General features: G+C 34.8%; 1 protein-coding gene across 1 annotated transcript in view; it reads left to right on the forward strand.

The window, feature by feature from the left end:
- The window catches only part of DIAPH3 (diaphanous related formin 3), a 212,388-nt gene that overhangs the window by 91,126 nt on the left and 104,733 nt on the right, over positions 1-16,529 (forward strand). The window contains exons 20-21 of the mRNA XM_077173643.1: positions 2,792-2,893; positions 14,171-14,410. Of these exons, the coding sequence (XP_077029758.1) occupies positions 2,792-2,893; positions 14,171-14,410 (342 nt within the window). The remainder of the gene's footprint in view (positions 1-2,791; positions 2,894-14,170; positions 14,411-16,529) is intronic.

The raw sequence follows: 16,529 nt of genomic DNA on the forward strand, positions 1-16,529 counted from the left end.
GGATGTAATAATATTTATCAAATGGGTTCATCCAAATTGATTGTTTCTGAGTAAAACAACCCTATAATAACTTTGAAAAAGGGACTAAGTTTGAACTTGAAAAAGGACTTAAGACACCCATCTTTCTTTGAAAGTGGTAAAACAATGTGCCCCATTACTTCAAAAAGTTGGGATACACCTTCATATATACTTAGGTTAATAAATAACTTTAAGTATCGAGCTCTATGTCTCTATTTCTACCTTCCACATCCTTTTCAAGTATGCACTATGACCATGCTATGAAAATGTGTTCCACGTATTTCATCATTCTGAGAAGAGGGAAATAGTATATAGGTTTACAGCGATATATGGCTAATTTTCTTCATTCATATAAGTTACTTTAGACAGTATGGTACGTCTTCTTTTCAGAAATTTCTTGCGTTCAGCAGATATTTTTGTTTAGTTGTAACTGTTTTTTCAGTGGGTCCTAATAATCACTGTTTCTGAAACTGGAAATTTGTTCTTAATCCAACTCTTGTTATGCTTAAGAAATGAAATGTATTTTCTCTCCATCTGTCTCCATTCCCTGCTTCAGTTAGAAATTAAATCTAGCACTTCAAAATGTAAAAACTCCAAAAGCCGTGTTGTAATCCAAAAACTCATTGACTAATTATTGAAATATTTCCCGTGACTTAGTTAAAATTCTTTCTCCTGCTTATTCCTTGTTTGATATTCAAAATGTGTTTAATCTGTAGCTTCTCAAAAGCTTTATCTGAACACCATAAAAGCTCCTTTGATATCAGCTGCTCCTTCTGTTTTGGTTGCTTTTTTTTTTTTATATTCTGATGCTCAACATTGAAAATATTCATCCAACACTTGACTGTTTTTGGTTTTTGAAAGTTTTGTGGGCAGTTTTTGTTCATATGAGAACTTTTTCTGCATCAAAGAATAACATTTTAATTTCAGTAAATATTAAGGAATTGTCTTATATTTAGAGCTGTATTTGGAAATGTTGGATATCAAAAAAAGAAATAGGTGTGTTATGAATTTCTAATTTAAAATGTATCTTTTTACACTTTGTACCCTTTCATTTTTGCTCAGTGTTACTGATTTATTGCCAGACACCTTCATCCATAATTAATAAGTGTAGTCTGTTTTACAAAAATATTTTCCAAATGTGAGAGTAGTAAGGATATGTATGACTGCTGTTCCACTAAAATTCAGTTTGATCATATCTAAATCAAGCTCCTAAAATTTAAGTTTACATTATTGTTTTAAGCATCATTGTTCCTGCATTTTTAATAGTTTTCTCTTTTCTTACCAAAATCCTTATTTGAGCATGGAATTCTGTTGAATCAGTCTACTGATTTAGGGATATTTTTCAGCTACTACTGAAAAGCGTAAAATTTGATTCTTCTTAAACTAAAGAAGTGTGTTAAGCAAAGCACAGGTATGACTTTTTATCTGCCTGGCCCCAGGGAGGTAGTTTTTATATCTTAACTGGCTAAATTTCCTGCTTAAGAAGGAATTAGGATCTTTAGTGGGTAAAATAAGGGTTTTTTAAGACTTTCAGATGGAGATTCGGCTCACTAACTGAAACAAATTCTTTTTTGCTCATTGTATATCACCAAAGCTATTTACTTGAGAGGTAATAAAACAAATGTTGGCAACCAAAATATCTGCCCTTTCCATCAAATAATGGGGAAGTTGGTCTGGTTTCTTTCTTGAAATATGGTAATTTTCAAGTGGTTGTGGGGTGGCTGTGTATCCTAGACTGGCTTCAGTGTTAAAAGGATTGAATCTTAAGTTCAGGAGAGTGAGCTTACCAGTAGACCAAAGAGTGTTTTAAGAAAGGAAAATCTCTCTTGTGTTTTTCTCATTGTGACAGAAACTTAACCAATGTGCAACCAGAAACACAAGGGTCATAATCTGAGAGACACAGAAGGCTGTAGGGACTCTGGCTATTGCCTGGTAGTTGCAGCAGTCATCTTGGGAAGGGACAGAATTGAGCTACTGATTCAAATTTTATGCCACAATTAAGTGTGTGAGAAGCTTTCTATTTCCAGAATATCCAAAAAGCCATTTTTAGCCAGCCTAGCAGAAGCTAATTAGAGTGGGGTTCAGGTGCCCAAAAGTGAGTGTCTTTTTGTAGATAATATGTGTCTAAGTGTTTAGGAAGCTCCAGGGAGTCAGAGGATTCTTCAGAGGAACAGATGAAGGTGAAATGTTTGATTCCCTTACCTGTAAGACGTTCACTTTATATGTGTCCAACCTCCCCATACTGACTTCTGAATTTGGCTGAAGCTGAATCTTACCTTTGATTTACTACTTCTAGCAAGTTTTCATGCTAAGTAGTAGTGTAAGTAAGTAAATGTAATGGGTTTAAACTTTTGTTTTGAAATGCTAGAAAATTAATTATTCTTTTCCAAAATACTTTTCATCTAGCATTAATAATTCTTGCCAGCCTTTGGATGGTTATGTTATACTTCAAGTTCCTTGTTTGCTTTGAAGTATTCTGTTTCCATCATGCCTATCAAGCACATTCCTTCTTTAAACACAGTTTTAAAAAAATACTACGGAAGCGTGTAGAATCAGTGTCAGTATTGCAGTATTGCTGGCAGTATTGCATCACTTATCTTTTACACTCTCAGTTCCTTTAATTTGTGTGTTGCTATGTACATTCTGCTGTCTTCAGGAAAGAGTGTTGTCTTTGGAGTGTATGGCAGTAATGCATGTGTAAACCTGTTTGTTTACAATAATAGAAGCAACATTGAATCTGAGATTTTTAAGCCTATTTTATTTTCCTTTATAGAATTTAATAAAACACCTCCCTGAACAAGAGCAATTGAATGCATTGTCCAAGTTCAAGAACGAGTATAACAATTTGTCTGAGCCAGAGCAGTTTGGTGTTGTGGTGAGTTCTGCTTTATTATCACTGGTTGTTTTTTTTTTTTTTTGTCCTTTCTGGAAATACAGTGTTAATATAATATTATAGAAAAAAACCAAAACAGTTGCTTCTTCCTAAAAGTGAAGGGGCTCCAGACTGGGAGAAGATTACAGGTGCTGCCATTCAAGTGGACTTTTGTTGGACATATCCATGGAGGTGAAAGGCCTGATTATTGAAATATTGCTTCTGGAATGATTTTGGATTCTCTTTGTTTAAACAAGTTATTTACATTTGCAAAAGAAACCGAATCAAAACCATAAAAACTTTGTTATTTTCTGTGGCAAAGTTTCACTGGGAGATACAGAGCTATTTTTTGAATTTTCGTAGCTAAAATAGTTTGGCCTTACTTTTGTTTGCATTAAAACATCTGAACTTTTTAAACTGAGGTTTTCTACACTTACGTTTTTCTTTCTATTCTCCATGTAAATGAGAAGAACATAATGTCATAGTGATCATGTTGACCTATTCTGCCTCCTGCCGCCTGTGTTTTATACCATGTCCTATAAAGAGTATCCCTAATCACTTTTTCCCTTCCCTCTGGAAAGATATGTTTGTAGTATCTTCCAGGTTGAATTCACAAAGGAAGACTGGAAGTGAAAAAAAGAAAATGCTACTTCAGAGCTGGCAGTTGATGCTTTTTGTGGAAATACAGTTTGCATCTAATTTCTCTATAGCTCATAATTCATAGTTGGTAATTACTTCATCCAGACAAACACAGAGTAATGCTACGTAGTTTCCTGGTGCATAAATCTGTACAAGGCTTTGATTTTTCTCGTCCATTCCTGGAGTTTAAACCTAAGGTGGTTATTGCTAAGATTATCTTATCTGAGGGAATTTCCCATGAGGGAATAATACTTACTCAGTTAGATGGAACTGTCAGTTGATGAGAAGAGCTAGACCAGTAACAGTGTAGGTAGAGTTTTGCTGCATCTGGTCCAACTTTTCTGATAAATTTGTCTTTAAAAGTTGAAGCATGTGATAACTCAGAAAAATAAAATAAATGGACAAAATGATAAGAGTTCTTATATCTCAAAAATTTCTGGAACTTATTTTCTGAAGGAACAACCAGATTTCCACTGACTGAAAAGTGCAAGTCCTTGCTTTTCCTGGTTTTCTATGCAAAACACTGAAAAACAAAGTCCACAAACAAGACCAAACCCCATCATCAGGAACAGTTTCTGTCATGTCACAGCTTCTATGCATGTAGTAGAGTGGATTTGAGAGAACAAGCGACAATGTTTATTACATGAAACATTTTTCATTTCTGTTCCAATGGGATAAAATTTGAATAAGTCACTTTTTTCTACTCTGAATATGGAATCCTATCCATTTACTTTCCATCGAAGTTCTTCAAGCTCCATCTGGCTCTCCTGGATCTTTTCTGTTATTGTTGTCCGCAGAGCGGGCTGAGAAATTCTCATTTCTTAGGAAGCCACTGTTAATGGCTAATGTGAATCTTCACATTATTGCTGGTTTTGTTGCTTTTGTTTATTTTTCCTTAAAAATATTGGTTTATGCCTTAATTTTTGCTGTCTGTTTTAAATGGGGAGAATACACAGTGCAAGGCTTGAAGTCTTTTAGATGAGTAGTGTTTTATAGTTATGTTTTTTAGAGAATTAGGAGATTCCATGTTAATTTTCTCTGAAGTTGTGATTAAAGGAACAATTAAACTATTTGACTCCTAAGGAAGAATCTAAATAGTGAATAAATGGCTAATTACTACTTGTGTGATAAATTTTTTTTCATCATGGAAACCCATTATCTTTCAGGCTTTGAATTGAAAGTCAAGATTTGATACTCTGAAACCAACAGCAAAACACTTAGTGAGATATTGGCTGGCAGTGATTGTTACAGTGTTGTATGTTTCAAGAAAAGTCAATTAAGTTTCGTTGCTGGCTTAAAGACCTTGAGAGCATGATTCTAAACGGTTCAGGTTCCCTTCATGAGTGTTGCATGTGGTTTTGGGGTTTTGTTTGGGGTTTTGTCTTACGGTTGTGAGGTTCTTTTTTTTTTTTGAATTGACCCTCTGAGTTGCTTTTGTGGTTTCTGCCTTCTCTTTTTTAAGTTATTTATCATTTTTATATTTTCTGTTCATTCAGCAGTAAGTATAAAATAAATCCTTTGTGGCCCTTATCTTCTCTTCCAGACTTTGGGTTTTCTTAGATAAACTACTTTATTTTCCGCTAGGTTCTTTCTTTCACTTACTCCAGGCCAGTGTCTCAGAGCACAGATATTATCATGTATTACTGTGGAAATTTGTTTTTGGTGTAGAGTTGTGGGGTTTTTTTGGGGGTGGGAGGGGGACAGGGAGGGGCTTGTACAGATTCATTAACTATTTCATGACAATTACATTAATTCTGTTCATCTTACTAAAAATTTAGTTTGCTATTATTACTTTAATTTGATGTTATATTGAATGTTGTATTTTCTTGCTCAAATTCATGGGGTATTTCAAATTCATGATGAAGTTTTCATCAAGCTTGTGCTTGATGAAACATATATACTCAATTGCATCTTGTTTTACCATAGTTCTTGTTTTGTACTTGGTTTTACTTACTGCAATCAACTTCCTCCAAAACTTCTTAAAAACTTCCTTAACCTTCATATTGTTTTCTTGGTAATTTCATTGATTACCACAGAATCACAGAATATTCTCAGTTGGAAGGGATCCACAAGGATCATTGAGTCCAGCTCTTAAGGGCATAGCCCTTACAGGGATCAAACTCACAACCTTGTCTTTACTAGCACCATGCTGAATCTTGAATAAAACTTGATAATGGTGAAGATTATCTTTGTGCAATATGAAACCCACTGGAGATGAATGAGGTTTCATCTAGATGTTCATCTTGGTAACTGTTGAGAGAGGCTGTATTTTGGAGGTTTTTACTTTTTTTTACCTGGTTCTTTCTTCAATGGACAGTATAAATATTTTGTTGCTTTAGGACTTTTAGCAGTGTTGATTTGTTTTGCAGGTAGTTCTTTCCTGCTAAGAAAAAGGTACTGTTTTAGAGAGTATTTTTCCTAATTTTTGGTGTAGTGTCTGTCATCATATCAAAGAAATGTTTAAGGAGTAGATAATTTAGTAAATATTAATCTAATTTATTTTCAGTGAAGTTGATATAATAACTACTAGTTAGATTTATTGATCATGACTGATACTTTGAGTGCAGGAATCTGTTTAATGGATTTTTACTGAACTATTACCATACCACTGGTTAATATCTTATTTATAAGGAAGTTGGGCACAAGCATCTTCTAGCTATTCAGAACTTGAATTGTTCTGAATTCTCGTAGAATTCCATTCTATGATTTGAGGTACACTTGTTTATTTACAGTGGCTGTAATTCTTTGTGTTGTAAGATAGTCATAGACTATTTCAAATTTATTTTATGGTTTGATATCCAAAAATGCAATTCCATTTAAGAAATCACAGTTTTGATGCTCTTTATCAGGGATCCCTGTGCCTCTAGGTCTGACATTTCAGGGCATTTATCGAGGCACAGAGGTGCATGGCAATGTTTAGTCCCATATCAGATGGTTCCACATCTTTGCTGCACCTCCCCTCCCCTCAGTGTCCTGTAACTGTAGTTCCCCAACTTTACAGCACCACACATCTGCCTCTCCTCCCACTCTTGTCCACACAGCAGTGCTAAGGCTTCAGGCCTACTCATGCCAACATATTTTAACTGTTTGTTGCACTAGGAACCATTCCAAAAAGTTGTTCTGAATTGATAATGCTGCATGCATATAGCTGAATCCAGTAGTAAATTCCAGCATGAGACAACTGGAACAGGTTGCCCAGGGAATGTGGATGTCCCATCCCTGGAAATTTTCAAAGCTAGGTTGAATGAAGCTCAGAGCAACCTGGTCTGGTGGAAGGTGTCCCTATCCATGGCAGGATGATTTTTAAGATTCCTTCCAACACAAAAAAATTCTAGGACTTTATGTAGCCTCATCAGTGCCTGTAATCCTTAGGGTATAAAATGGTCCTGGTCCATATTAAATTTATTATGTGGTTTGAAATCTATAAATGTGATTACATTCAAAAATCAAAGTTTTGATGTTGTTTATAAACACTTCTAATGTAAAAAGTTTCTAATGCTTGACAGGATGCTATTAGTAGACATTTGACCTCAGGTGTATGCAAGTGTACTAGCATTCTTACATATGAGAATACTGTCTCAAGAGCCACATGTGATAGCTCCTGCTGTCTTTCTTTTCTTGTAATCTGAGACATTCAGAAAGATGTTCCCATATTGTCTGGTAGTGAAAAAAAAGGAAACAGATTTTTCCTTGATCACTTATATTTGCTCAAAGATAAAATTGAGGGAATTACAAAATATTGTTTCAGAAATAATTAATGTTCAGACCTTGTGAGATTCACTGACAGCTAACCCAAATAGAATTTGGCAAGCAATCCTCATGTGGCTTCACAGCTTGTTCACTGATGGATGTGTTTTTAATGAGTTCGTACCAAAGGAAAAGATTTCGCTAGAGTAAATTGAAGATTAGAGTGAGGCCTGATGAAGGCTAGTTTGTCTTAAATAATTCAGCAGACACTTAAATTGATCAATTCCATATTCAGCTGATAGTTTCACCTGTATGTTCTCGTTGAGGATAACTCAAAATGTATTAATGTTTCTTCACTGTTGTCTGGAAAATATCATACTATCACTGTTTCTGCAGAAGCGTACTCTGCCTTTCATAAGACTTGATGCTTGGACAGAGCCATACCTAGTGACATTTCAGTCTGTTTAAAATTCTGAAGTGCTGATGTGCATCTGGGCTGTGAGATATTTTGATTGTGTTAATTTCTATCTGCAAACCTTATCTTCTGTGTCTTCTAGACGTCATGTGTATCTGCTGCTCTGCCTTGTCAGTGTTCTTTATCAGTATTTCCAGCCTTTACAAGAGTGTTGCCAAAAATTAACTCTCTCTTATATGCCATCTGTGAGAATTAAAAAAATCTTTATGACAAATTACAGTCAAATTACCTATGCTGTTGCGAAGGAGAACATCCTTAACTCCTGTAATGTTGATGTTTTTCAAACCTTGAACCTAGGTAAGGGCGGAGAGCAAGGCTCCAGAAATACCTTCTGAAAATGGCCATCATGAATGATCTGCAATAATCTGACTGTTTGCAATTGCCATTGGATTGACTTGTATTGATTCCTTTGTGATGCCATATTACAGATGAGTGCTCCTGTAAATGCTTCGGTAGAAGCTGGCCTTACTCTTATCTCTTGTTTAGTTCTGGTAGAACCATTTCGTGTAGTTAATCAACAGAACAATTTTTAAAAAAATTGTCTTACTGCCTGATATTAATTCAGATGGCTAAGTGGGTGTTTGTTATTTGTTCTAGCCCACACACAGGCTATCTCAGTTCTCTTCTTGGCAGATATTGCTGCAGCTTCAGAGCAGGAATGTTATTTCTCTGAAGGGTCCTCATCTTTTGCTTCCAGCCATTCACTTTGCACATTCTATCAAGAGCCTGTCCTGGATCCGATTTGATGTTTTTCTTCACTAGTAATGTAAGCAACCCTCTAATGGTCATGTCATGCATTACATATCATAAGGAAAACACTTCTGTGTTTAGTAGGTACCATGATCCTGCCATTTTAACTCAGCAAATTCAAGGATTTCTTGGAATTTAGCCACCTAAATTGAGTTAGGTATCCAATGACTGGCTAGTGTAGGGCAGCTGTGCTGAAAGAACCATGAGGCTGATCAGTACTTATTAAATCCCTAGAGCCTGAAATTAGTATGCAGATATTTCACCTTTCCAGCTTCAGACATTAGAGTCCAGTGGATCTCCAGGTGCTGTAGGATTTGCTTTCCCTGTGATCATTTTGTAGAACTGAGAAACTTTCTCCAAGTCATGCAAACTGTCATCTGCAGCATTCACTTATGTGACATATCAGACTGTTTTTGCCACAGATTAACTGTGGTTCCAAATACACCAAATAACCATATGGATAAAAATTCCTCAGTCATTACTGAATTTGCTATTGACAGGGCTACAGAAGCTGTACAATGGAGTGTTTTTTCCTTAGCAGTACTGTCATGATCATAGACACATATCTTCCTTCTGAGAAAATTAACTGGGACACACCTTGTTGGGTCAATAGAGAAGATGATACAAATGGTTGGAGGCCTGAACTTTTTTGAAGTGGGTCATGTCTGTCACATCAAAGACATCAAAATCAGCTGCTAACTATGTAACATCACATTCCACTTCTATGTGGGAATTGCTATGATGGTTCAACCATTATGGGAAGTACTGAACGTGCTGTCATGATTTTGAGACATTCTCATCCAGACCTTGATCATTCGTCTTCATGACCTCTGTTTTGGGATATTCCATATCCCAAAACTTTCATTAGGAGGTGGATTACTAGTAGTAGCCAGACAGAAAATGAGGAATTTATTTTAAAGTCAGGCTTACCAGATTTTTTGATGTGGAATACAGTTACACCTGATTTACTTTCAGAAACTTTTCTCCATTTGGTTTGATGCTATAATATTTGGTTTTAAATTCCTCAATGACATCTCCCCTTGACTTCTGGTGTTAATTTATTTATTCTTGCTACCTGGATGAATTAGAGGTTTTACAGAGGATTTTACCTATATTAAGCTCTTGACTTGGTTTCCCACGAGGAAACCTTTTCAGTCTAATAGCATCTGCTCCATATGTGTCTTTTAATGAAAATAGCCTTTCAGACATCTGTTAGGCCAGCTAAAAATAGAAGAATTTTGGAAATTTGGACCCTCTCCTTCTTGGAAGTTTTGTTTTTAGGAAAATATCATTGTCTGGTTTCAACTTGGAGAAACAAAAGCGGTCTGCATTTCATACTGATCAAGATGTCAGTACATCTAATTGTATTTTTTGGATAAGACAAAAGAAAAGGGCTACTTTCTTTTCACAGAACTTACCTTCCTGTGAATTTCAGCCTGAAGATTGTAAGCTCAGCTTATTTTGACAGCTGTGTTGTAGCTCCCATTGGCAATTCTGAGATATGCTCACTGACCTTGCTGGGCCATCTTTGTTGAACATAATGCAATCCAAAACAGTACCAGGGATTTTCCGCACTGTGAATCAGTGCACTGTCATCCACAAGACAAGAGAAGGCCTCCTGTGTGCACCTAGGAGGTAATTGATAGGTGTTGTCCCCATGTCACTTATGATACACTGCCTTCTATTCTGCTCTGAATATCCTTTAGGAAAATATTTGATTTGCAAGAAACTTACTTAGTGGTTCAAGCTGTTTATAATTCAGGCTGGAGAAGCAGAGTAACAGGACATGCTCTCCATCATTGCTAATAAGGCTGAAAAGTCATTAGTTCAATTGTTGGCATGTATACATATATATATATATATATATATATATGTGGGTATGTATATATATATATATGTTAATATGTGTACTCAATTTCTCTTAAGTAATTTTAATTTTGTGTTGGCAGTTCTTGACTTTATTATTATTTCCTTGAGGAAAAAGAGTATATCAAAGGTGAAGAAAGAGGTACTATTTCCACTGTACATAAAAACATTTCAACAAAAATACTGATTTTTATCGCGAATTGACTTCCCATAGTGTGAAATAATGTTTGATCTTTCCAGAATGCTGCTGTTTTTCACTAAGATTTAGGCATGTTGGCTGTCCTTTTCAAATTGAGCAAGATGTTCTTTTATCTTCTTTAAATGTGATAAAATATCTGTTAAGGTATCAGTCCTTCCCTATTTGATTTTTTTTCCTGTTTTTCAAGTGCCTGGGTTTAAAGATAAGTGTCATTTTTACCTCTGCACTCTTAGGAGTTTACTGATGCTGCAGAGGTGAAAGCCATACATTATCCACAGGGAATGGTGTTCCAGTTTGCTCTCTTTAGTCAGCTTGGCTTTAACTGTTATTTTACCTTTTGGATGAGACATTTTCAGGTGGTCTGACAGCCTTAGCACTGGTACTCCTTTTAAAGAAGGTATGAAACTGATGTGCTTGCAGTGTTTTTTTCTATGAGCTTGTGACAGGAATGAAACCCCTTCAGTGATCAAAATGTAGTGTCAGTGGAACTTCTGAGATGCTTTCCTTTACTTGACATCAACAGAAAAAATAGTGAGAGTACACATATATCAGATTGCACATTCTTGTAGTTGCCTTGTGATTTATGCTGTATTTGAGAGGAGAACCTGTCTTTGCTGTTGGATGTGAGATCTGTGAGAGCTGCTACTGGGTATCTCAACTCATAAGTCAGTTCCCATTTGGACTTGCTTGTAGTGAAACTCTTTTTGTGGACTATTACTTAAAAAGTGGTACAATTCATTGCCTGTGCACTGAGTTCTCTGACATGTATAGGTTTCTAATTCAACTTCCTGTTTTAGTTATTTGGATTGTTTTTGGAATTCCACTATCAAAACTGACATAAACGTATGTCCTTATACTCTGATTATAAAAAAAATAAGGGGTATTAACATAAGATGGTGAGCATTGCACGACTTAGATTCTTAGCACGTCTTGTGGTAGGGTGTATGGATTTTACAGTTTAAATATAACTGTGAACTACATGTCACAAAAAAAGCCATATGTTACTAAGGGAACTCTTCTCAATTATTGACTTAGCAAACAGGTGAAGAAATAATACCAACAACATGCATTGTGCATGGATTTCAGAGCATTTTCAACAACAACAACAATACTAGTAATAGCAATAATAACAATCCCAGTGGCATTTCTGTTGTGTTTCTGGCATGTGTTCCTGTTTCTAATTTTTAAGATTACATATTTCTGCATTCAGCTTTAAGAATTGCATACTTATGTACTGGACATCTGAATTTCTTGTAGTTCAAGTGGTTCTGATGAAAACTTTGCACCTTTTATACAGATGTGCATGCTCATGTTTGTGCAACACATCTCTGTGGTCCAAAGTACATGAATATTTCAGTTTTGAGGATCTGCCTGTCTGAAAAGCCAAGCATCAACAAGTGATAGATCTTCTGGTGATTCAGTAGTATCTTGAATTCAATACCATTTAAAATTAATGCACCTTACAGCGAATTTTTGTATTTTCTATGGTTTAATATTAATGATCATCTCTATTGCACCCTGAGTATGGTATTAAATACTAAAAATCTGGATAATTTCAATGGAATGTTGTGGGGGTTTTTTTCCTAGTCTAGTCCAAATTTTTTTTCTGGCTAACTTTAGGACAAAACTTATGACTAAAAACATGTTCTCAAGATGCTGAGAAGTAGTAGTAGTACATATACAAATTTAGCAAGATAATTGAGGAAAAGGAGTTAATAGTGATTCTTCCTGACAGAAATTGTAGAATGAATTTATGACACTTGCTTCTGTCCACTACCTTAACATTCTTTTATGTAGTTATTCTTAAATTAGGTATAAAGTTGTTGGAGTACTATCTTAATTTCATGTGGAATTCAGTTATTTCTGTTTCTATTTTGCTGTGAAATGCCCTGTTCAAATTCAAGTGCCGTTATCCTTATTTATCCATTCTTAAGTAAGAATTTTACCACACTTGTTGGATGTTATTTCATGTAGTATAAGAACAGAATATCTGCCTACAGTTGATACTGAGTTAATAATGTTCAAAGTGTACATTTTAAGTGTTTTACTTGACGACCAGGCTGGAGGCAGTCAGTCAACTAAAGTACAACAGTTGATTTTCAACCTAGCTTAATCTGAAAGACATCCTGATTGTGTGATCTGCTCTATGATGAAAACCAAAGTACAGTTAGTGGAAATTATTTCTTATTTTACATCAAGATTTTTTACCTGAACTAAAATCCAAATGGTGTGTTTACTTCAATGAGACATCATCATGTGGCTGCACAGCTATGCAGGCATTTCTGAAATGGCCTAGTGGCATAAAATGTTAACTCTACCTGATTTTATTTTCTTCTACTGTCACAGTAAAACCAATAAAATACATTGTAAATTCCATCCTCTTCTGCCTCTATATCAAACCCTTTGGATGAGACAGCCTTCAGTTTCACTTTACACTGAAAATGGATGGAGTGTCACCATTATCCTTTACACTGAGTCTCTGGGGATAATCAGTGCCATATGACTTATGAATGCTGCACTGTCAGAGGAATTTTCACATTGGTAGACTTGATCTGTGTTGAGAAATAGTCTGTAAAACCCTTAGGTATCACTGTGGTTTGGAGGGGGATATGTCCAATTTAAAGGCAAAAGTTTAAGGCCATTATATGAAGCCTACTGCTTTGTAGAAGTGCCAGTATTATTGCTTCTTTCTTGCATCGAGAAGTACTGATAGCTGGAAACAATGTGTTCCTTATTAAGAAAAAAATGTAAAAACTTAGTTTAAGGTTTTGGGAATTGTAAAGAAATTATTGTCTTGAAACTTGCCTTGAAAAGAAGAGGGCAAGCATGAGGAAGGAGATCTTATGGAATTCATGAAATTGATGAGAAAACAGGGATAGGGAAAAAGAAGATAAGCAGCTCATTGAATAATGTTTTAGTGTTCCTTGTGTGGATGTAGTAAACAATGTGCAAAGTACATCTGGAGTGAGAATTCGGTGACCTAGTTTATAAGAAGGTCAAAATTTCTGCTGAAAATACATGATCAGTAAGCCATAGAAAAAGCCAAGTCTTTTGTATATGATCAACAGAAGCTGTTTTCCTGGAAGCATTCAGCTGCAACTAATGAACTGTATTAGGTTAGTATACAGGAGTGTAGGGGGTATGAATATTGGTATATATTAGTGTATACTATATTGAGTGTTTCAAAGATTTTTTCAAAACTGTTATTTTCCTGCAAATTTATCATAGGCTCTTATTGACGTCAGCTTTCAAATATTTGCACCAGAAAATGAGATTTGTCTTGTTTTGGTACATCCAGAGTTATACAAAATTTGTGAACTACTTTCATTCCTTTGCAACTACTGGGTCATAAACTTGGATTAGTTTTATAGGATTTGGTATATGAGTTGACAGATGTGATATATGATGACACTTTATCTTTTATTGCTTACACATACTAGTTATTTGGAAAGGATGGGGGCAGTTCCTATTAACCACAAGATGGGATTTCAGTTGCTTACCCAAGTGTCTCTCATTCATTCATTTATTTGCTATCAGTTATAGCAGATATATTGCTTCTTCAAGCCTGTCACACCAATAAATCATTTCAGAGCGTATGCATTTGTACAGTGCCAAAGTGTACCATGAATTTTAAAGGAAATCTTCTATTTTTCTTTTCAATCAGATGAGCAACGTGAAGAGACTACGGCCACGGCTCAGTGCTATTCTTTTTAAGCTTCAGTTTGAGGAGCAGGTGAACAACATCAAACCTGACATCATGGCTGTCAGTGCTGCCTGTGAAGAGATAAAGAAGAGTAAAAGCTTTAGCAAGCTACTGGAACTAGTATTGTTAATGGGAAACTACATGAATGCAGGTTCTCGGAATGCACAGACCTTTGGATATAATCTCAGCTCGCTATGTAAAGTGAGTTTTGAAATGTCCATATACTGCATAAATACTCTAGTTTTGATGTTTTTCCTGCAGTTAATTATTTGCTTACTATTTTTTTCCTTATTATTTGCATTAGTTGATAGTTTGAAAAGTACAGTTGATCCATGAATAGTCATCTTAAAACTGGCTTGCATTTAATCACTTTTAAGTGATTTTATTTTGAGGGAATAATAAAAAACCTAAACTAAATAAGGTTGTGTAAGGATCCAATCACTGTGATCATAGTAGTTTTGTAATTTTAACATGTCTGAGCACTTCTAAGACATCTATTACATTTTAGTATGTTTTAATAGTGTTATGTTTTCTTTTGAATTTACTCCTTATGTGATTCTCTTATGTTGCTCAGTTTCATCAGTTTCTTGCTTCTTCTGTTTTTTCTTAAGTTTTCACTCTTTCAACTTTTGTATAAGGTATATACAAGAAAATGTCTATACTTTTCTGGGTGTTAATTTATAATCCATTCTAATGCTAGTTACCTTTCCCATATTTAGTGTTGTTGTTTTTTTCCTATGCTCCCTGGGAGATTGCTGAATAATCTTCAGAGTGCACATGTAGTTCTTACAAAGAAGGAATTATTTGAAACTTTGTATGTACTCTTTGTCTTTCTGTTTCTTTATCTTTTTGCACAAGAGAAAACACAATATGTTAACTTCTACATTCATGAAACTGATCATCTTTATTCTGCCATATTTCAGAAGAATTCTTTCACTGAGTGTTGAATGTGATACCTATGACATAAATATTCATAAAGAATAACTTAGATTCTTTCCCTAGTCTAAAGTAAGCATTAAGCATGAGTCATCCACCTGGTGTTAATACACTGTAGATGAAGTGATTGAGTTAAAAAGACAACTTGCTGAGGAACATATTCAGAAGGAAGATACTAAAGGTTCTTTATCCTTTAGGTGCATTTACTTAAGTATGATTTTACAAGAATCTGTCCTATGTCTGGTTATATTCTCTGTATTTTTAATGCACAAGACAAAAATATATTATGAAAAGAATAAGAGCAGGATCAAAAGTCAATTTATCTTGGAGAAATAATTTATTAAGATCTAGAATATGAAGATTTTGAAGATAACCATGGAGTACTAGATATAGGAGAGGGAATTGATGTATATAGATAATGCAAGTATGGAATGAATGACTGTATTAGTTCTTCTACATCAGAGAACAGCCATGAGTAGTCTCAGGAGATACAATATTGATATGCTAATACTCAATCATTAATTAATTATTGATGTAGTAAATTATATGCATGGTTATAACACAGGTTCGTATTTATAGCTAACTATTGTTATGTATCACAGTGTATTGCATGCATCACAGTGTCACATTGTAGAAGTTTTTTGTGGTGTTATTGAGACATCTTTCAGTGAGATTCCCAATACAATAGAAGTAACATATTTTATAACATTGCATACAGTAAGGCTCCTAGAATATATTTTTGGGTTTTGATATATATGTGTTCCATTTCCTGTTTATTTGGAAAACTGTGTTATTAATCCACTTTTCTGAAGGAAAATATGCATGCTCTGGGAGAGTACATCTCAGCATAGTAGCATTTTGATCTTTGGAAATAAACAGACTTTTTAGAGTTAATTATGAAAAATCAATACTGTGTGCCGTGATATTCAGATGGACAAGTCTTTGTGTAATTGTGGGAGCCCTTTTTATACTCCTGTTTACTTTGTGCCTACATGCTTTATACTTTTCCTAATAATTTTTTTAATACAGAAATAGTTCTTAAGTAGTGAATAAACACTTTCATATGTGATGTCATTTTCTATTTATAAAAATGTCTTTGATTTAAAAGAACATCTCATTTGAAAGACTGCAACAGAAGTTTGTCAGTTGTCAATTGTTAATGTTTTTACTCAAGTAGCTGCAAGATTTAAATTGACCAGGTTTGAAAATAATTTTATATGTATAAAGAGTGTAGAAAGAAAGCTTTACATTTAAGAATTCTTTAAGTCAGCATTTTTAAACAATAAGACCTATGAGCTCTTATTTACTGTATTGAGAATTGATAACAGGAACTTGTGCGTGTTGAGGTTGTATAGCTTCCACTACATAAATATTTTTAGGTTAG

This window comes from Agelaius phoeniceus, chromosome 2, assembly GCF_051311805.1.
Source record: "Agelaius phoeniceus isolate bAgePho1 chromosome 2, bAgePho1.hap1, whole genome shotgun sequence".
In the NCBI taxonomy this organism is placed as follows: domain Eukaryota; kingdom Metazoa; phylum Chordata; class Aves; order Passeriformes; family Icteridae; genus Agelaius; species Agelaius phoeniceus.